Source organism: Schistocerca gregaria, chromosome 5 (genome assembly GCF_023897955.1).
Source record: "Schistocerca gregaria isolate iqSchGreg1 chromosome 5, iqSchGreg1.2, whole genome shotgun sequence".
Taxonomy (NCBI): Eukaryota; Metazoa; Arthropoda; class Insecta; order Orthoptera; family Acrididae; genus Schistocerca; species Schistocerca gregaria.
In genome coordinates, this window is record NC_064924.1 from 503653913 (window position 1) to 503675177 (window position 21265).

General features: G+C 43.4%; 1 protein-coding gene across 3 annotated transcripts in view; it reads left to right on the top strand.

Moving 5' to 3' along the window:
- LOC126273023 (LIM/homeobox protein Lhx3) overlaps positions 1-21265 on the top strand; it is a 695247-nt gene that overhangs the window by 526668 nt on the left and 147314 nt on the right. For all 3 annotated transcript variants that reach the window (XM_049976403.1, XM_049976402.1, XM_049976401.1), the window contains exon 2: positions 5215-5389. In XM_049976403.1, coding sequence (XP_049832360.1) covers positions 5215-5389 — 175 coding nt within the window. The remainder of the gene's footprint in view (positions 1-5214; positions 5390-21265) is intronic.

Sequence of the window (21265 nt, forward strand, 5' to 3'; positions counted from 1 at the left end):
ACAGATGTAGCCTACCTCGTGAAGATTGCAGCGTGGTTCTCTGTAGTAGATGTTCTTCTGTACTCGAATTTCGCTCAGCTGTATTAAGACGGCGATGACTGCCCCGTTAATTATCAAAATTAATCACAAAAACTGAAATAAAATTAAGTTGTGGCTCCGGTGTGCTGTTCCATTACAAGACACATTATAAATAAAACAAATTTGGTTGTCTAGTGCGGGACGGGATATGTTGGGTTAAAATTACGAATACGGAATTTTCACATTCAGCAATGGCAACTTCCTGGCTGTCCAACATAATATCAAATCGTCACTTTATTACTCTCAGTTCAAAATAAGCAATAGCTTGGTCCTCACACACTTCCAAACACAGTTAAGAACAACCCGACTCGCAGTTCGAAGCACATGACAACAGATCAAATTTCACTCGTCAATCCTTACAACAATAAAATACATAGTCTCTGTCTGTTCTTCAATAACTCACAGACTAATTTTCTTGGTTGCTTGGAATACGTACAGTGGAACTCTCCTAACCTGACTACTGCAGATTCTATAAGTAAGTATTACGCCTCTTCGATATCTTCTTCGCTCTCACTCATCTTCTGCGATGATCTTTTAATCTTCTTACGTGTAATTCCTTCTTTCTTCTCCCGAAGCCTTCTACTTTTGCGCTTCCTCTCCTGCGTCGACTCCAAAATAAATTTCTTTACTCTGCTTCAGTTTTTGCAACCTGTAGCAAAACCAGTAGAGCAGCCATCTTCTGGAATGTTCCATGTTCTACACGCATTTCCTCGCAGATAATGACGTGCTCCGTCTCAAATTTTCTACCTCGGATTTCCTCCAAACCTTTTGCTCTATCAGCACTGCTAAAACCACTCTCTTCTCCACAACTTAACGAAACTTTTTACCGATTTCCAACACGCTTGCTACCTATCGACTTAACACTTTCACCGTCCTGCTTTGAACTCCTCGCTCATTCCTTTTTTTCAAACTTCGCTTTCCGACCAAAACTGTTCTGAAACACTTCTCTTAACGAAATATAATTGCCTTCTCTACGAATAATTTGATTTATCACAACAGCCTGTTCTAACACTTCTGAGTCCCTCCTTGAACTAATTTGCTCGTCAGTTATCTCTCTTGCGTTCGTAAAACTTCTACACGGATACCACTTTCCCTCTTGAACCGAAGCTTCCAGAAACTCATAGACATAATACACAAGAACGATTAAAATACTATTACAATCCAAGAAACAGGTATTAATTTACATAACGATTTCACTTCACATATTCGCATGTAGAAAATCATAAAATGACTAAAGGGAATTTAAAAGAAAGGAAACAGAAAAAATATGTATAGTTTCATAATGTTTCCTATGAGATTTCTTGTTAGTGGGGAAGTCTGTTACATAAATATCAAAGGGGGCTAAAATATGCTCGTCTCAGTCTTGAGAAGAGGAAGTGGATTACCAAATAAATTATACAGGGTGCTATTTAAAAAAAAGCGTACCGGTGTTCTTATCTTTATAAAGAATAATGTTAGAAGAAAAGTAGTGATGCTGGGCAATGTCCCGCTGGTAGCTGAACAATATTTCCTCAATACATTTGTAATTTTACTTCTAAACAAATAGTTATTAGCGGTGCCCATTATAAATGGGACACACTGTATACAGCCATAGATACATCGATAGCAGGCAATGAAAACCTCTTAACCGATTTTGCTGAATTTTACAGGGAAGCGAAGACGGTTTCTTAAAAATTACATAAAGTGATACAGATAAAGTTACTACATTTGAAACTATGTAGTAGAAGGCCAGTTATCGTCAGATTAGAGAAATTCATGCACTTTGTAATCTCTGTTTGATAAAAGAGATACTGGTTACTGGAATTAACGGTTTTCACAGACATACGAGATTTTCATCACCTGCCATCGACGTGTTATACAACTCAGCTATGAAATGTTACTTTCATATTGTGTTGAAAATTAGGCCTAGAATAGTAATTTGGAAAATACTTATATAGTTGGCCACATATCTGACGCACAAGGGCTACTCATAAAGTTTTAATTATCACCTCAAGAATAAAGAAATAAAAAATAAAAAATTCTCGTAATTTTTTGTTTGGTTGTAGGTACCGTGTGGTTATAAGTAAGTGGCAGTGTAGGCTATTAACAGCGTGTGGCACCGAAACTTAATCTGCTGCTGCGGAACTGACTTACACTGGAAAAAATTTCTTTCAGTTTTAGCCACTATGTGCAAATCTGGCGCTGTACAGCATGTCGTTGACGTCTTTGGTGCTCTTATTAAGCAAACTGTGTAAGCGGCGGTTAATAACAAAATCAACATCATGTCTTTCTCACTTGTTTGACGTTTTCTGCCCACGTTCCGATCCTAATCCAATAAGAATGGAAAAATTTATGTATTTTGAAACATCCCCTTAGTAAAATTTATAAATGACTCTGCTGGGAAACTTCTACGTTACTTGATTTTCAAACAGCTGAGCAACACTGAACGTACTCAGACTGTTCTCTCTTTACTTATTCTGATCATCACTAAACAGACACACAATATTTTTAGCGCAACGCAATCTGACTTTCAGTAATTCCCACTAAAGATTGGCCCTGACTAACAATAACCTATACCTTACATCAATCACTTACCTCACAAAAATCTTCGTTACTCAAACTACTGCAATACAGCGAGCGCCAAGACTGCCAGCTAAACAAAAGATTCTAACTACTGAAGGCACTAACTACTTATAGGCATAGTTAGCAAATAAAAGATTTTGATGGAGAACAAACAATGTATTTACCTTAATAGTGTTCAAAAGTCATAATATATGTATCATTTAATGATGTACAGTATTACAAATTTACTCTTTCTGACGGACACACGTCCAGATCGTCCGCTCTCAAAATTCTGTCATCTCTCTCCCCACATCCACCACTGCTGGCGCCTTACCTCCAACTGCGCAACGCTACGTGCTGTTCACATCCAACTGCCCAACACTACAATAGCGAATACTCCAACATTCCAACCAGCCACAGATTGCACACAGTCAGTGATTTTCATACAGAGCGCTTCGTGACGTTACCAACATAAAAACCTAAACAGCCTACTTACAATTTTTTCTTGCATTCACAGTGGCAGATTTGCATCAGGTGGCCAAAATTGGAACTAATTTTTTTCCTGTGTAAATCGGTTCCACATTAACACATTGGGATAATCTACCCAGAATTCGCTGCCACAATGGAGAAGCTGCACTTTTAATTGCATCCACCCGTAAACGTCTGCAGTCCAGGTACACACTGAAATGCTGGATCCGAGTGCCGTATTATGCCACTAGAGGAACCAGACCAAAATTTTGGAACCCATAGAGAAAGCGAAGGGCTGAGACATTTTATTTTCTTCATCTAGCTGCGCGCTACGGTACTTAGTGACGCCAGGATTAAAATGTGTAGCAGAAATGCAGACATGTACTTTTCTTTTAAATCATCGGTCTTCTGACTGGTTTGATGCGGCCAAGCACGAATTCCTCTCATGTGCCAACCTCCTCATCTCAGAGTAGCACTTGCAATCTCTCTCCTCTGGTCTTTGCCAGACGTATTTCAGTTTCTGTTTTCCTCAATAGTTTTTGCCCTCTACAGCTTCCTCTATTACTATGTAAATTATTCCTTAATGTATTTTAATAAATGTCCTCCTATTTTGTCCCTTCTTCTTATCAATGTTTTCCATACATTCCTTTCCTTACCGATTCTACGGGGAACCTCCTGATTCCTTATCTTATCCGTCCACTTAATTTTCAACAGTCTTCTGTAGCGCCACGTTTCAAATGCTTCGATTCCCTTCTGTTCTGATTTTCCCACAGTTCATCTCTCATTATCATACAATTCTGTGCTCCGGACGTACATTCTCAGAAATTTCTTCTTCAAATTAATACCCGCGTTTGATACTAGCAGACTTCTCTTTCCCTGGAACGCCCTTTCTGCCAGTGTTAGACTGCTTTTTATGTCTACTGTGCTCCCAGGTAGCAGAATTCCTTAACTTCATCTACTTCGTGATCACCAATCCTGATGTTAAGTTTCTCGCTGTCCTCATTTCTTCTGAGTCTCATTACTTTCGTCTTTCTTCGATTTATTCTCAGTCCATACTCCGTCCTCATCAGACTGTCCAAAGCATTCAGCAGATCCTGTAATTCTTCTTCACTTTCACTGAGGATAGTAATGTCATCAGTGAATGCTATCATTGATATCATTTCGCCTTCAATTTGAATTCCACTCCTGAACCTTTCTTTTATTTCAATCATTCCTTCTTCGATGTACAGGCTGAACAGTAGCGGCGAAAGGCTACATCCCTGTCTTACACCAGTTTTAATCCGAGGACTTGGTTCATGCTCTTCCTCTCTTATTGTTCCCGTCCGCGGTCTCGCGGTTGTATTCGCGCTTCCAGAGCATGGGGTCCCTCGTTCGATTCCGGGCGGCTTTAGGGACTTTAACCTGCCTCGAGATGACTGGGTGTTTGTGTTGTCCTCATCATTTCATCATCACTCATGAACGCTTGGAGACTGGACTGAGGTTGGAAATTTGTAAGGGCGCTGACAACCACGCAGTTGAGCGCCCCACAAACCAAACATCATCATCTTATTGTTCCCTCTTGGTTCTAGTACATTTTGTACATCGCCCGTCTTTCCCTATAACTTACCCCAGTTTTCCTCAGAATTTCGAACATATTTCACCATTTGACACAGTTGAACGCTTTTTTCAGGTTGACAAATCCTTTGAACGAGTCTCGATTCATTCGGGAGGACGACGGTTCAATGCCGCGTCTGGCCATCCTGATTTAGGTTTTCCGTGATTTCCCTAAAGCTCCAGGAAAATGCTGGGATGGTTCCTCTGAAAGGGCACGCAGACTTCCTTCCCCATCCTTCCCTAATCCGATGAGACCGATGACCTTGCTGTTTGGTCTCTTTCCCCGTGTCTCGATTTTTCTTTAATCTGGCTTCCATTATCAACCGCAACGTCAGAATTGCCCCTTTGATGCCTTTCTCTTTACTAGAGCCAAACTGTAAAACATGTACCTACAAACAAACCAAAATTACTGAAATTTATTTTTTCGACGTGATAATTAAGACGTTATGTGTACCCCTGGTAATGCTACACGCATTATGTAGAACGCGTTACGCAGCGCGCCAGCCTGAACGTGTGCCCGCCGTGGTGTTGCAGCGAGCATCCCCAAGTGCGGCGGCTGCCAGCAGCTCATCCTGGACAGGTTCATCCTGAAGGTGCTGGACCGCACGTGGCACGCCAAGTGCCTCAAGTGCAGCGAGTGCAGCGGCCAGCTGAGCGACAAGTGCTTCGCGCGCAACGGCCAGGTCTTCTGCAAGGAGGACTTCTTCAAGTGAGTACCCGCGAGGCATGCGTCTCCCTGCAAGCACGCTTCAGTGCTAGGATTAGAGAATTACACAGCCAGTGGTCCGTATTCTTCACAGTTAATTCCGCCACAAGGCAGAAACCTGAATCGATCTCGGCCATAGCATTCGTGGTGCATCCAAATAATTTCCTTGCCTATTACAATTTCACGTACATAGTATAACTTGAATTGGAAGACAAAGCAGTTTTTCATAGTGTAAAACAGATTTTATCGAAGCATCACAATTCAATAATTCAGGATGGGCAAATAAAAGTGACCCGGAGAACAGCATTTGAGGGTACAAAGAACCACAGCAGGGGAAAGGAAATATAGTGCTAACCTATTGCAGCAGATATTGAAAGTGACCACCATTCATTTCCTGGCACTTTTGGACACCGGTCAGAAAGTTGCTGAAGGTGGGTCTAAACTGGACTCCTGAAACTGCTGCAGTCTCAACAAAAATATTCTGCTGCAGTCCTCGAAGACTACGGGGGTAGTTGCAATACAATGCACACTTGAGAGCTTCCCACACTGCAGCAAATGAAAACGACCACCATTCATTTCGTGGCACTTTTGGGCACTGATCAGCAAGTTGCTGAAGGTGATTTGAGATTGGACTCCTGAAACTGCTACAGTCTCAATCCAAATGTTCTGCTGCAGTTCTCGAAGGCTATCGGGGTTGCTGCAATACACTGCACACTTGAGAGCTTTCCACACTGCAGCAGATGTTGAAAGTGACCATCATCCATTTCCTGGCATATTTGGGCACTGATCAGCAAGTTGCTGTAGGTTGGTCGAAACTGGACTCCTGAAACTACTGCAGTCTCAACCCTAATGTTCTGCTGCAGAACTCGAAAACTATGGGGGTTGTTGCAATACAATGCACACTTGAGAGCTTCCCACACTGCAGCAAATGAAAGTGACCACCATTCATTTCGTGGCACATTTGGACACTGATCAGCAAGTTGCTGAAGGTGGGTCGAAACTGGACTCCCGAAACTGCTGCAGTCTCAACCCAAATGTTCTGCTGCAGTTCTCGAAGACTATGGGGGTTGTTGCAATACGCTTTACACTTGAGGGCTTCCCACACAAAAAGTAATCGCATCCTGATACATCACGTTACCTGGATGGCCAGCTATAGCCTTGACCAGGCTGTAACAACTCTGCCAGGTATGAAGATTTGTAAATGTGCTCCAAGGTTCGCCCAGCTGTATGGACAGTTGCTCCATCGTGTTGGAAGTAACTGCAGAAGTTTACCTCCTCCGTTAATGCTGCCACATATGGTTTCAAAATATTGGCAATGCAACGCGTCAAAGTACGGCCTCATGACAGAAGATGGGACCAATAATGCGGCGCGCAGACACTACATACCAAGCCCGACCCATCTGATCACCCAGTGGTGTCTCCTGGAAGTTATGCGGATTCTTCGCTGCCCCGAACCTGTGATTCTATGTGTTGAAATAATCACTCAGGTGGAACCAGACTTCGTCAGACACAAAGAACAGAGCCGTGTCCAAGCCATTCATGGTTATCTCAGTGAACGGCCATTCACAAAACCGGAGGCCCTGAGGAGTATCTGCTGAATTTAATGCATGATCAACCGACGCTTGGTAGGGACGCATCTGCTGGTCGAGGTGGAGTATTTGTCCGCATTATCGACGTGATTCGCCGGTGGTGTGCGTATTAGGGGATGTGTTAATATGCATACGTTCATGTCCAATCGTATCCACTCGTCCCGGTCACATTTATTTGTCCCACCCTGTATAAATAGTTCATTCATTTAACGACGAAGGAAACTTCACATTTTTATTTCATTACCAGTCAATATTTATGTTACTTCGTCAAAGTTGTTTCATTATTATATGCTATCAGCCAGACATCTCTACATCTTATCGACATATATACTCCGCTAGCCCAAAGCGGCGTGTGGCGGAGGGCACAATTCGCGCCAAAGTCATACTCCACTCCCCCCTCCCCCCCTCTGTTCCACTCGCGGATCGTACGAGGAAAAACAGAATGTCGGCAAATCCTCATTGATTTGTTCACTAATTTCGTGTGATACTACTTTCCTGTAGACTACAGCATCATCGGTAAACAGTCTAATGCCGCTGTCAATACCATCAACCAGATCGTTTATGAAAATCGTAAAAAGCAGCGGACCTATTACGCTGCCCTAACGCAACCTGAAGTTACGCTTGTTTCTGGAATTAGTGCGCAAATACATACAGAATACAGGTGAAATCTATAGTGACCTTCGATGGAGCTTGAAACGTGTTATTCAATTATAAGTTGCAATTCGCTTTCGATAAAAGAACTAAAATTGGCATACAGACAAATATTCCCAAAAAAGCTTTAACAGAAGTCCGCACCACCATAATGGCTGGAACTACAGGGATTGGACAAAAATATGGAAACACCGCGAAAAATGCGTGCTTGAACATAAATGCAGAAGCCAGCCAAGTATGCAGCCTGCGCCGTTGTATTTGACCGCAGACGGCGCCTGTGAAATGTCCTCAATAAGTTTCAAGTGTCAGCCGTGATCAGAATAGTCTTCTGTGTAGTGCTGCGTGAATATGTCAAACCTGACTGAATCCGAACGTGGGCAAATTGTTGGTGCTTCGTAACCAAGGAAGCCGGTGTGTTTAGTGCTTCAAGATTCACCTTGTGGGCGTTTTATACTGCATACTGGAAAGGCGGAGAAAACATCATCAGCTGAATCACAACGCAGACGAAAGTGGTCATGACGGACGGTTACTGAAGAAGACTGAGACGAAAAATAAGAGGACAGCAGCAAAAATAAGAGGATAGCAGCTGCGAAAACCATTGCAGAACTATTGTCAGTAGCAAAGCAACACGAAGGGAGTTTAAGCAGCGAACTTCAGGGCAAGATTGAGTTACAAAGCTACACCTATAGTGGTGCGAATGCCCGTTACAGGAAAACGTGATGCCGAAGCTGTAAAACACGGACAATGGAGCAATGGAAGAATTTCGTTTTGTCGGATGAGTCTTGTTCCACAATATTTCCAACTTCTGGCAGCGTTTACGTCCCAGGAGTGAAATATAGCGGAGGTTCGGTGATAATTTGAGCAGCCCCATCGCGGTACTCCATGGGTCGCATGGCTACTCGGCAAGGTCGTATTACTGCCCGGGATTGTGACCAGTTCAGCTCATCAATTCCATCCCATGGTGCAACGTTTGTTCCCTAACGGCAGTGCTGCGTTACACAGGGCAGGACCCCTGCTCACACAACTCGCATCTTCCAGGACTGTTTTTATGGGTATGAAGCCGCATTATCCTATCTTCACTAGCCACCACAATAATCAGATCTCAGTATCATCGAGTCTTTGTAGCCTGGACAGAAAGGTGCATGATCGTATCCATCTCCATCATAGTTGCCTGAACCTGACAGTGTGTGCAGGAAAAATGCTGTACGATTCCCTTGAAAACCACACAGGATCTTCTTATATCAATCCCAAGACGAAAGGAAGCTGTTTTGAAAGCCAATGGGCTTCCTGCACCGTATGTTTTGTGTATTTGGTGTTTCCATATGTTTGTCCAACCGCTGCATGTAATACTGCATTTGTAGCATGTATATTTGTCGTGTGTGGGAGCAGCTCGCTACAAGTAATACAAATTACTGGCACGTTTAAGCTCTGACGTAGAATTCACTATTTTTTAGGTGGAAGGCGAATAAATGGTTAGCTGGTAGTTAGGCAGATGACACCATTTGCAGGCTTATCCTGGTATTTCGCAACTGTAATGATACACCTAGTGACGAAATGTCTCCAACGTAAACCAACACCTCAGAATGCTGATACTCTACTTCGCTACTGTGCACAAGAGAAAAATAGTGAGGGAAGTGGAGCACTTGTTTGTAGTATGAATACGTGCTGAAAAGTAACGGGTCCGAATTTGTTCGTATGAAAAACTCTTACAGCTTTTTAAATCAAACAAACTTTGTGTATTGAACGGGAGACCTAGAAACTACAGAGAGGCTTCGTCCCGCGGTAGCCCTCAGTGGTTCACAACCCCACAACAGGCCACAGCAGTCCACCCACCGCACCGCCGCCCCACACCGAACCCATGGTTATTGTGCGGTTCGGCTCCCTGTGGAGCCCCCATCCCCCGGGAACGTCTCATACCAGACGAGTGTAAACTGTAACCCCAATGTTTGCGTGGTAGAATAATTATGGTGTAAGCTTACGTGGAGACACTGTTTGCGCAGCAATCTACACCTACATCTACATCCATACTGAGCAAGCCACCTGACGGTGTGTGGCGGAGGGTATCCTGAGTACTTCTATCGGTTCTCCCTTCTATTCCAGTCTCGTATTGTTCGTGGAAAGAAAGATTGTCGGTATGCCTCTGTGTCGGCTCTAATCTCTCTGATTTTATCCTCATGGTCTCTTCGCGAGATATACGTAGTAGGGAGCAATATACTGCTTGACTCCTCGGTGAAGGTATGTTCTCGAAACTTCAACAAAAGCTCGTACCGAGCTACTGAGCGTCTCTCCTGCAGAATCTTCCACTGGAGTTTATCTATCATCTCCGAAAGGCTTTCGCGATTACTAAATGATCCTGTAACGAAGCGCGCTGCTCTCCTTTGGATCTTCTCTATCTCTTCTATCAACCCTATGTGATACGGATTCCACACCGGTGAGCAGTATTCAAGCAGTAGGCTAACAAGTGTACTGTAACCTACTTCCTCTGTTTTCGAACTGCATTTCCTTAGGATTCTTCCAATGAATCTCAGTCCGGCATCTGCTTTACCGACAATCAACTTCATGTGGTCATTCCATTTTAAATCACTCCTAATGCGTACGCCCAGATAATTTATGAAATTACAGTTGCTGACCTGCTATTTTGTAGCTAAATGATAAGGGATCTTTCTTTCTATGTATGCGCAGCACATTACACTTGTCTACATTGAGATTCAATTGCCATTCCCTGCACCATGCGTCAATTCGCTGCAGATTCTCCTGCATTTCAGTAGAATTTTTCTTTATTACAACCTCTCGATATACTACAGCATCATCCGCAAAAAGCCTCGGGGAACTTCCGATGTTATCCACAAGGTCATTTACGTATATTGTGAATAGCAACGGTTCTACGACATTCCCCTCAGTGTTTAGTGGTAGAGTAATTATGGTGTATGCATACGTGGAGATTTTGCGCAGCAATCGAAACAAACTGTAGTAACATTATACATTTGTTCTTCATATCTATATGTCTATTTCTCAACAATGTCACCGTGGCGGCGCAAACTTTTCTCCTCAACGAGAGACCAATTTGTTGACATCGTTATTGCAGAATATTTTACTTTCTTGACGGAGCCTTATTCTCACCCCTGATTGCACCGCTTCGTCGCTATCAAAGTAAAATCCTCGAAGGCGTTTTTCAGGTTTTGAAAACAGTTGAAAATCGGATGGAGCCAAGTCAGTACAGTATGGAGAATGATCGATGACAGTGAACCCAAGGCATCGAATTGCTGCAGTCGTGACAGCTCTTGCGTGTGGCCTGCTGATGAAGAAGGTGCTCCATGTGCGGACGAACTCTTACAAACTGGATTACAACACGCTGTTTCTCATGCACTAACGTAGTTACGGTACGCACCGCAATGTTACACATAACTATTCGGAGCCCTGTAGTGGCGCAGCGCTGCGAATATGTAAACATGAAGAATAAAGAGGTAGAATGTTAATAACGTTTGTTTTATTTAAAAATCTGTAATCGTTTTCGCATGAAAAGTATGAAGGCGTTACTTTCCAACACTCCCTCGCAATTTCTTAGCTATCGAAACCTGTCGCTTGGGGACAGAGAGATTATTTTGCAAATCAGTTCACACGTCAAGTGCCTTCCTTCCCGCCTAATTTTTTTCCCTTCTCCCTAGCAGCAGCGAAGCCGCATATCGGGATACAGCAATGGTAGTTCAGACAGCAGGCATTTGATCACTATGTGAATCATAAGTTGGGGAATATTCCACTTGCTAAATGCCAGGATAAGTAAAGAAAACAAAGGTTGCATGGTGGAGTAGACATGCATCTCACTTACGATGAGGTGAGTTAGTGGGCAGTGCTTCAATTACGCCTCTTTGGTTGGCGCATTGTACTTAGTCCACATGATGTAACCATATAAACATGTTGTATCTGAGACACTCTCAGTACAACTCCAATATTCTAAATTTGTTGTTTTCTATTTTGTAATCACTACCACCATCTAATGAGACCGGGCGAGGTGGTGCGTGGTAAGACACTGGGCTTTCATTAGTGACGGCTGCTGTTGAAATACCAGACCGACCACCCATGTTTAGATTTTTCGTCTTCCACTCTTTTTCTTCTGTAGACTTTACGTCATCTAGGAGGGGGTCCGCTTTTTCAGGATTTGGCAAACTTTATTTCATTATTTAGCTTTGTGATGCAGTAGTCGTCAAGGGACGGAAATCGTATTCGCCATTTCTCTGTGAATCGTGTAAACTTTGCTCTCTGTGTGATCGTATTTTAACTGTTGTGTATCGTATTCTGTTAGGTGTAATTCGGGGATCAGCCCAGCATTTATCTGAATGAAGGTGGGAAACCGCCTAAAAAGCACATTCATGCTTTCCGGTACACCAGCCCACGGCCGTTAATCCGCCGGGCTCATTCGAACCCGATTTTATTCCACTCCCTGACTCGCAAGTTAGAGCGCTGTGCGTAACACTCTACGAACAGGTCCAGTTTTCTGTTTTCCGCGATTTTCGCAAAAGGCTTGAGGCGAATGCCGGGATGGTTCCATTGAAAGAACAGGGCAGATTTCCTTCCGGATCCTCCTTCCCCAGTCCTGGCCTGAGCTCCGTCACTAACGTCATCGACGTCGACAGAACGTTCAATTGTGATCTTACTTTTCTTCTAATAATAGAATAATTAATTGAAGCACTTGGTCTGTTGCTTGCATTTCCAGGGCTCCATCAGCGATTTGTCTCAGAAGTAATCGAATCCTCGACCGACTATTCAGATTTAAGTTTCCCAAGGTTTTCTTAAAACGCTTGCTGCAAATACTGAAGTGGTTCCTTTGAGAGAGACACAGCTTATTACCCTCACCAATCTGAACTTGCACTCCGTCTCTAATGACCTCATCATCGAAAGGAAGTCAATCCGTAATCTTTCCCTCGTTTTCAAAATGTAGTTATCCTAATAAGATTAACCTACTTTATTACGTGACATAAACATTGTTTCTGGTTATACGTTCCTTATTTCGCAGGCGTTCAGATGTAATTTGTCGATGAGATACATGAAAGATGATGCTTTTTAACCAATAAACCACAACGATTCACAATGGCATTTTTTATGCACTACCGAGTCCGAAAAATAGGTCCGACTGACTTTATCTGAAGCCGACAGCCTACAACAGCATGCACTGGTGAAAATGTTCCAATACATGCCCCATTACCAAAAAATCCAAGGACGCAAGTACACTACTTGCCATTAAAATTGCTACACCACGAAGATGACGTGCAACACAAGCGAAATTTAACCGACAGGATGAAGATGCTGTGATATGCAAATGATTAGCTTTTCAGACCATTCACACAAGGTTGGCGCCGGTGGTGACACCTACAACGTGCTGACATGAGGAAAGTTTCCAACCGATTTCTCATATACAAGCAGCAGTTGACCGGCGTTGACGGGTGAAACGTAGCTGTGATGCCTCGTGTAAGGAGGATAAATGCGTACCATCACGTTTCCGACTTTGGTAAAGGTCGGATTGTAGCCTTTCGCGATTGCGGTTTATCGTATCGCGACCCAGCTGCTCACGTTGGTCGAGATCTAATGACTGTTAGCAGAATATGGACGGTGGTTTCAGGAGGGTAATACGCAACGCTGTGCTGGATCTCAACGGCCTCGTATCACTAGCAGTCGAGATGACAGGCATCTTATCCACATGGCTGTAACGGATCGTGCAGCCACGTCTCGATCCCTGAGTCAACAGATGAGGACGTTTGCAAGACAACAACCATCTGCACGAACAGTTCGACGACGTTTGCAGCAGCATGTACTATCAACTCGGAGACCATGGCTGCGTTTACCCTTGACGCTGCATCACAGACAGGAGCGCCGGCGATGGTGTACTGTGGTGTACTCAACGACGGACCTGGGTGTACGAATGGCAATATGTCATTTTTTCGGATGAATCCAGGATCTGTTTACAGCACCAATATGGTCGCATCCGTGTTTGGCGACATCGCTGTGAACGCACATTGTAAGCGTGTATTTGTCATCGCCAGACTGGCGTGTCACCTGGCGTGATGGTATGGGGTGCCACTGGTTACACGTCTCCGTCACCTCTTGTTCTCATTGACGGCACTTTGAACAGTGGACATTGCATTTCAGATGTGTTACGTCCCGTGGCTCTACCCTTCATTCGACCTATGCGAAACCGTACATTTCAGCAAGGTAATGCATAAGCGCATCTAGCAGGTCCTGTACGGCCTTTCTGGATACAGAAAATGTTCGACTGCTGCCATGGCCATCACATTCTCCAGATCTCTCACCAACTGAAAACGTCTGGTCAATGGTGGCCGAGCAACTGGCTCGTCACATTACACCAGTCACTACTCTTGATGAACTGTGGTATTGTGTTGAAGCTGCATTGGCAGCTGTACCTGTACACGCCATCGAAGCTCTGTTTGACTCAATGCCCAGGCGTATCATGGCCGTTATTACGGCCAGAGGTGGTTGTTCTGGGTACTGATTTCTCAGGATCTGTGCACCCAAATTGCGTGAAAATGTAATCACATGTCATTTCTAGTATAATATATTTGCCCAATGAATACCCGTTTGTCATCTGCATTTCTTCTTGGTGTAGCAATTTTAATGGCCAGTAGTGTAGATTGTAAGATAAGTACGAGGGCGTACTGAAAAGTAATTCCTACGAATTTCTTCTGTACAAATTCTTAGAACTTTTTAAATAAAACAAACGTTATTAATATTGTATATCGTTATCGTTGATTTCAAAATATTTGCTGTAGAGAACTCCGAATTATAGCGCGCAACATGTCCGTGTGCATTGTAACTATGTCGGAGAGCTCGTCCACACATGGAGCATCCTCTCCTTGAGCATGGCAGTGCCACACTACACACGACCTCTGTGACGTCCGCAACAACCCGACGCCTTGTGTTCACTGTCATCGATCATCCTCCATACAGACCTGACTTGGGCCCACCCGATTCTCATCTGTTCCCACACTTAAGGAACACCTGCGGGAGCCTCACTTTGATAGTGATGATGCGGTGGAAGCAGAGGCGACGTCGTGGGTCCTCCAAAAAAGGCAAACATTCTGCAGTGACTGTAAACAAACTGCTCTCTCGTTGGGAGAAAAGTGCTCGGCGGCATGGTGACTACGCTGAGAAATTAATATGAATGCATGAAGAATAAAGGTGTAGATTGTTAATAACGTTTGTATTACTCAAATTCTTTAAGACTTTTCACATAAAAAATTCGGAGGCATCACTTTTCTTCGCGCCCTTCGTATTTATAATAGTGACATGGTGATTCCCATTTTTTTTTAAAAAAAAGCGTGTGTTACATTAAGAAAAGAAACTTCTTTGAAAGTGGGATGCGGGCAAAACCTGCATTCACAAATGGGAGTATATCGTCCATCACTCGCCCACCCATCCAGCTAGCCAAGTGGTTAATTACTTCGAAATTCATGATACACGATTGCCCCACCTCCTTATCGGTCACCGACATTCCGAACAACTGCCCATATTTGGTATAAATTTGAAGCCGGAAGTACCGTTCACGAAGAGCCTGTTCCTAATAACAAACCCAGTCACTAGTGAGACTCCTTATGCGATGATGCCAAAAATTTTATTGAATCACTGAGCAAGAATGACAAACAGTTCAAGTGTTGGGTTGCTTTTGGGGGAGGAGACCAGACAGCGAGGTCATCGGTCTCACCGGATTATGGGAGGACGGGGAAGTAAGTCGGCCGTGTTCTTCAAAGGAACCATCCCGGTATTTGCCTGGAGGAAATTTAGGGAAATCACGAAAAACCTAAATCAGGATGGCCGGACGCGGGATTGAACCGTCGTCCTCCCGAATGCGAGTCCAGTGTGCTATCCATTGCGCCACCTCAGTCGATAAGTTCAAAAGTACAGTGTATTCTGGACACTGATGAATGTTTCAAAACTAATGAACACTATGAAGAAGAACGATCCAGACCAAAAGCGGTTAGTAGTGCGAGAGTTTGAGGGCACGGTTCATGCAGATGAGGAATTTACATGGAGAATTATTTGGTTCTGTCGAGGTGCAATCAACCTGAACGTTATACCAAATCACCAATACCATGTGTCTTGGTTGAATCCCCATGTTGGTGTAGGTAAGGAAGTGAACCTGGCTGGGTTAATGTGTCTCCATCGTATGATTTGGTAATTCAGGTGTGTCTGTGTGCTTCAACGTCTGTCCTTCCTCCCGTTTGAGAGCTGTTTAAAGATTTGCTATCTGCATTAAGACAAGGTTCGACTACAGTATCAAACTAAGTACTTGTCATACTTGCATGACACTTCACTTGGAGAAATATAGGTGAAGAGATGCTACTGAATTCCTGTTACGGTCTCAAAGACTGACATTTCTCTGTATCCACGACTGGAGGGCCCGAAAGATGAAACTAAAAATGCCAGCTATAGAGAAGATGCTACGTTGAGAACATCGAAGGGTTGTGTGTAGCCATCATGCATTTTACACGTAGTGCCTGACGAAAAAAGTGAAGCATTGTGAACGGCTAAAAAAAGAGTATGCTGTCGTATTTCCGTGATTACAAAATCTGGTCAGAATTAATAAGAACTTGATAGTATGAACCTAATTTTTAGTCAGTGCGACATTGCACATACTGGCATGTATATATGCACCGATTCGAACGGGAAGGATATCATAAGGCCGCTGTATCCTCTCCTAAGGAAAATTAGTCCACAGCTGTTGTAACCGTCCTTGATGTCGTGAATACTGGTACTGGGATGAAACTGACGTGCACGCTAGTCCAAGTCATGTTGTATCGAGGACTGATCTGATGATCTTGCTGGCCACTGGAGTACCTCAACACCAAGCAGACAACTAATAGAAACAACTGCCATATGTGGACGAATATTGTCCATGGTATTGCAGTACTGTTGTAAGAGTGGTAACACTTGAGGCGCAGTATGGGGATGACGTTCCGTTGTCACGTCAGAGTTCCCTCAGTTACTTCCAGCTGTAATCTGAAATTATATCCGATGTCTCCTCACACCACACCCTCAGCAGTACCACCGCTGTGCCCCTCCAAAACATTGGAGGAATGGAACCTCTCCCCAGGCCGCTGCTACACCCACCAAAGATGGTCATCCGGGGTAGGGCAAAACTGTGATTCATTGCTAAGTGACTGGAAAGCAACGAATTCTGATGAATGGTGTCGCTAGACCGTTCCAAATGCAGCAATTTGTGTTGTGACGTTAAAGGCAGCCTACACATGGGACGATAATTCTCTAGTTCGGCTGTTGCTGCTGCTGCGACGATGTAGGGTGTAAATGAATATTGGAGGGAGTTCGTTACCTATTTTCGGATGACAAGCGCAGATGTAAAGAGGTTACGATGTGCTTGGTGCACAGTATGGTGATGCTCCCTTGTGGTGGACAGACATGACCGACTGGAGCCTTGATAAAGAGTATGCCTGCCCTCACGTTCCCATGCAGTTCAACATCGGGCCACTGTCATATCAGAATTCCCCATAAATGTAGATATTGCACGATTCGACCATCCAGCAATTTTACTGTCAAGTGCTGGTAACGCTGTCTCATAGGAGTACGCGGCGTCTCTATGTTTTTCACACTCATCACTCAGCGCCCCTCATATAGGATGTCCCAGAAGGAATGGTCAGTATTCACGGATATGACAGGAACGACCATTCGAAGCAAGGAAGTTTATTAAAAACGGAATCTAAAGTGCATCCTGAAGAGCTACGAGCACTTCTTGATCTTCGGCACTGTGAAAAAATTTCTTCTACTCCAAGCTCTTTGCTTTCGATATTTTGGGAGGAAGAAAGCATGAAGTAACTGTCCAGTAAACATGGGGTCTAAAATCCATGCCTTAACTAGAGATGTGTTTCATAGTAGCCAATATGAACAGGTGCTCATAGCTCTTAAGGTAAGCACTTCAGAGCTCATGTTTATTGGTCTACACTACCTATTCCCAGAATATGTATAGCAAAGAGCTTGCACCCTGTATACCCTCCCAGGACGGATAGCAACACTAAAGACGAACAACTCTAATGCATTCAGGTTGCGTTATACCGTGCACAGAAGTTTGTAGCTATAATCGTTTATATAGCTGCCGGTAGTGTACACTTGTACGAAGCTGCATTGAAGTTCGACCGTGTCTTCTGGGTGATTCACTTTTTTTGTGAGGCACTATATATAATGAAAACATTGACATTTCGGAAATAATGCTAGGTGAGGTGTATGATGCTTGCCGAAATGAAAACATTGACATTTCGGAAATAATGCTAGATGAGGTGTATGATGCTTGCCGAAATGGGAAGAAAGGAAAGGACCACGGAGAGTATGACAAATAATAAATATTCAAAGCGAAGTGCTACAAAAGAAACCTCCAGAATTGTTTATAGAAATCTGCGAAGGACGGCAGTTCCCCAAATTCAGTTATTCTTCCTCACAAGGAATGAGAAAGGTAAACCAGAACAACTACAGAGCTGTAAACATCATCTCTGTAAGGTGTGCAATATTAACTTAAATTATTACCAGATTTATAGACAAAACGTTAGATTATAATTAATCAAGGAACAAGTTGACTTTACAAGTGCCTGTAGCATCATGTATCATTGTGCAGCCGCTAATGATGTTTCGAAATGGGGCAATGACTATGAGGTACTACTTTTTTTGGGACTATTAGATATTGAGAAATACCCTCACTAACCTGATGTGGTCTGTATTGACTCTTCCATTTGAAAAGGGCTCAATCCTCGCATTTCCAAAAGAAAATCGCTGTTTCACATACCTCTCCATCAACGGTTGGCACCATTGAATTTTGCGAAGAAAAAGGTTGTTTCTCTTTCATTATCCCGCGGAGAGATCGTCGTGACACCCTGATTTGCCGTGCTCCACGTCTTGTTCAAGTAGTGGACTCCCCACTGAATAAGGTGCGCACGCATTCCACATTCTTCAGGGCTATAACACAGGTTGGTCGTCCTTACTGGCCCTTCCTGCAAACCACGGAGGGGTGCGGTCATTTCAAAACAATTCATCAACCTCTTAAAGAATTGGGAAAATATAACACAAAATCTGTATCAGAGGATGCTTAAATGCAGACATCACAATGTGACCCCAGTTCTGTTCTGTAGTCTAAACGAGGAGCTGTCAGTCTGGAGGGTGCTGTTCTGGGATCGATGTGAGATTGAATGCGGTTTCTCGCCACAATCATACGTCCGTAAATTACGTAAAAAGTCTTTTCTATCAACAGATGCTGTGCTTGTGTTAGTGCTTTCATGACTAAATGTGAACTGAGGAAGTGGTGAATGAGCTGTGGAATTTTCAGAGCTACAATACAACAATTTCACAAGGAGAATCATTTGCAGCATACAATTAAACCACAGTGGACAAATGATTTCTACCACCTATTTTGTGCCACCCGTATGATGATGATGATGATGGTGTTTGGTTTGTGGGGTGCTCAACTGCTTGGTTATCAGTGCCCGTACAAATTCCCAACTTTTCTCAGTCCAATCTCGCCACTTTCATGAATGAACGACCCGTAAGGACACCTTTTGTATTGAGGATGACATCCTAATGCAGGCCCGGCCAAAAAAACGCTCCGGCCTAGGGTTCCGAACCCAACGGCGAATGGGATTGCGAGGAAGGGGGGAGAAGGGAAAGGAAAAGGAAGGCTCCGCAGCCAGACGCCGTCTCGTCACACATCAAACAGTTTGCTAATAATACTGCTTGTGTGGAATTAGTTTTATCATCTGCGTTAGCCACACTGTGGCTTCTACACACTTGTCCAAAACAAGAAGAAAGTGGAGAAGCCACATCATTCGATGCAGATTGGAAATTGCTACTTTTCGTGTTGCACGGAGGCCAGGCAGAGGTCTTAATATAACATCGCTTTATTATGTTGTTGTTGTTGTGGTCTTCATCCCTGCGACTGGTTTGACGCAGCTCTCCACGCTACTCTATCCTGTGCAAGCTTCTTCATCTCCCAGTACTTACTGCAACCTACATCCTTCTGAATCTGTTTAGTGTATTCATCTCTTGGTCTCCCTCTACGATTTTTACCCTCCACGCTGGCCTCTAATACTAAATTGGTGATCCCTCGATATCTCAGAACATATCCTACTAACCGATCCCTTCTTCCAGTCAAGTTGTGCCACAAGCTCCTCTTCTCCCCAATTCGATTTAATACCTCCTCATTAGTTATGTGATCAACCCATCTAATCTTCAGCATTCTTCTGTAGCACAACATTTCGAAAGCTTCTATTCTCTTCTTGTCCAGACTATTTATCGTCCATGTTTCACTTCCATACATGGCCACACTCCATACAAACACTTTCAGAAATGACTTCCTGGCACTTAAATCTATACTCGATGTTAACAAATTTCTCTTCTTTAGAAACGCTTTCCTTATTTTTTGAATATTTATTTTGGTAATATTATTTTTCGTTTGCCAGTCTACATTTTATATCCTCTCTACTTCGACCATCATCAGTTATTTTGCTCCCCAAATAGCAAAACTCCTTTACTACTTTCAGTGTCTCATTTCCTAATCTAATTCCCTCAGCATCACCCGACTTAATTCGACTACATTCCATAATCCTCGTTTTGCTTTTTTTGATGTTCATCTTATATCCTCCTTTCAAGACACTGCACATTCCGTTCAACTGCTCTTCCAAGTCCTTTGCCGTCTCTGACAGAATTACAATGTCATCGGCGAACCTCAAAGTTTTTATTTCTTCTCCATGGATTTTAATACCTACTCCAAATGTTTCTTTTGTTTCCTTTACTGCTTGTTCAATATACAAATTGAATAACATCGGGGTGAGGCTAGAACCCTGTTTCACTCCCTTCCCAACCACTGCTCCCCTTTCATGCCCCTCGACTCTTATAGCTGCCATCTCGTTTCTGTACAAATTGTAAATAGCCTTTCGCTGCCTGTATTTTACCCCTGCCACCTTTAGAATTTGAAAGAGAGTATTCCAGTCAACATTGTCAATAGCTTTCTCTGAGTTTACAAATGCTAGAAACGTAGGTTTGCCTTTCCTTAATCTTCCTTCTAAGATAAGTGGTAAGGTTAGTATTGCCCCACGTGTTCCAACATTTCTACCGAATACAAACTGATCTTCCCCGGGGTCGGCTTTTACCAGTTTCTCCAATCGTCTGTAAAGAATCGCGTTAGTATTTTGCAGCTGTGACTTATTAAACTGATAGTTCGGTAATTTTCGCATCTTTCAACACCTGCTTTCTTTGGGATGAGTAGTAAAAAAATACTCACTGGAAAGTCATTACAAAACGGGCCAAAAAACGATAAGAAGCACATGTCTTTTGACGAACGAGAGTGTATGTTGGTTGAACTGAAGACTGCCATCAGGGAAAAAACCAAATTAAGTATGAGTCGTGTTGTGACGTACTATCATAAATGGACTGGGATCTGATTATTACACGCGTAAAATGTAAGAAATTAAATAGATTTACAGCCAAAATGAACACTTTGCCATGACTGTGGAGCAGGGTGTAGGTACAGGGTACGTTTATATACACTCACAGAACCAGTCTAATACTTGTGACGAAATACACTGTCGTTGGTGATACAACTCAAAGCACTGTCGCGTAGAAACTCTTTCTCGACTCA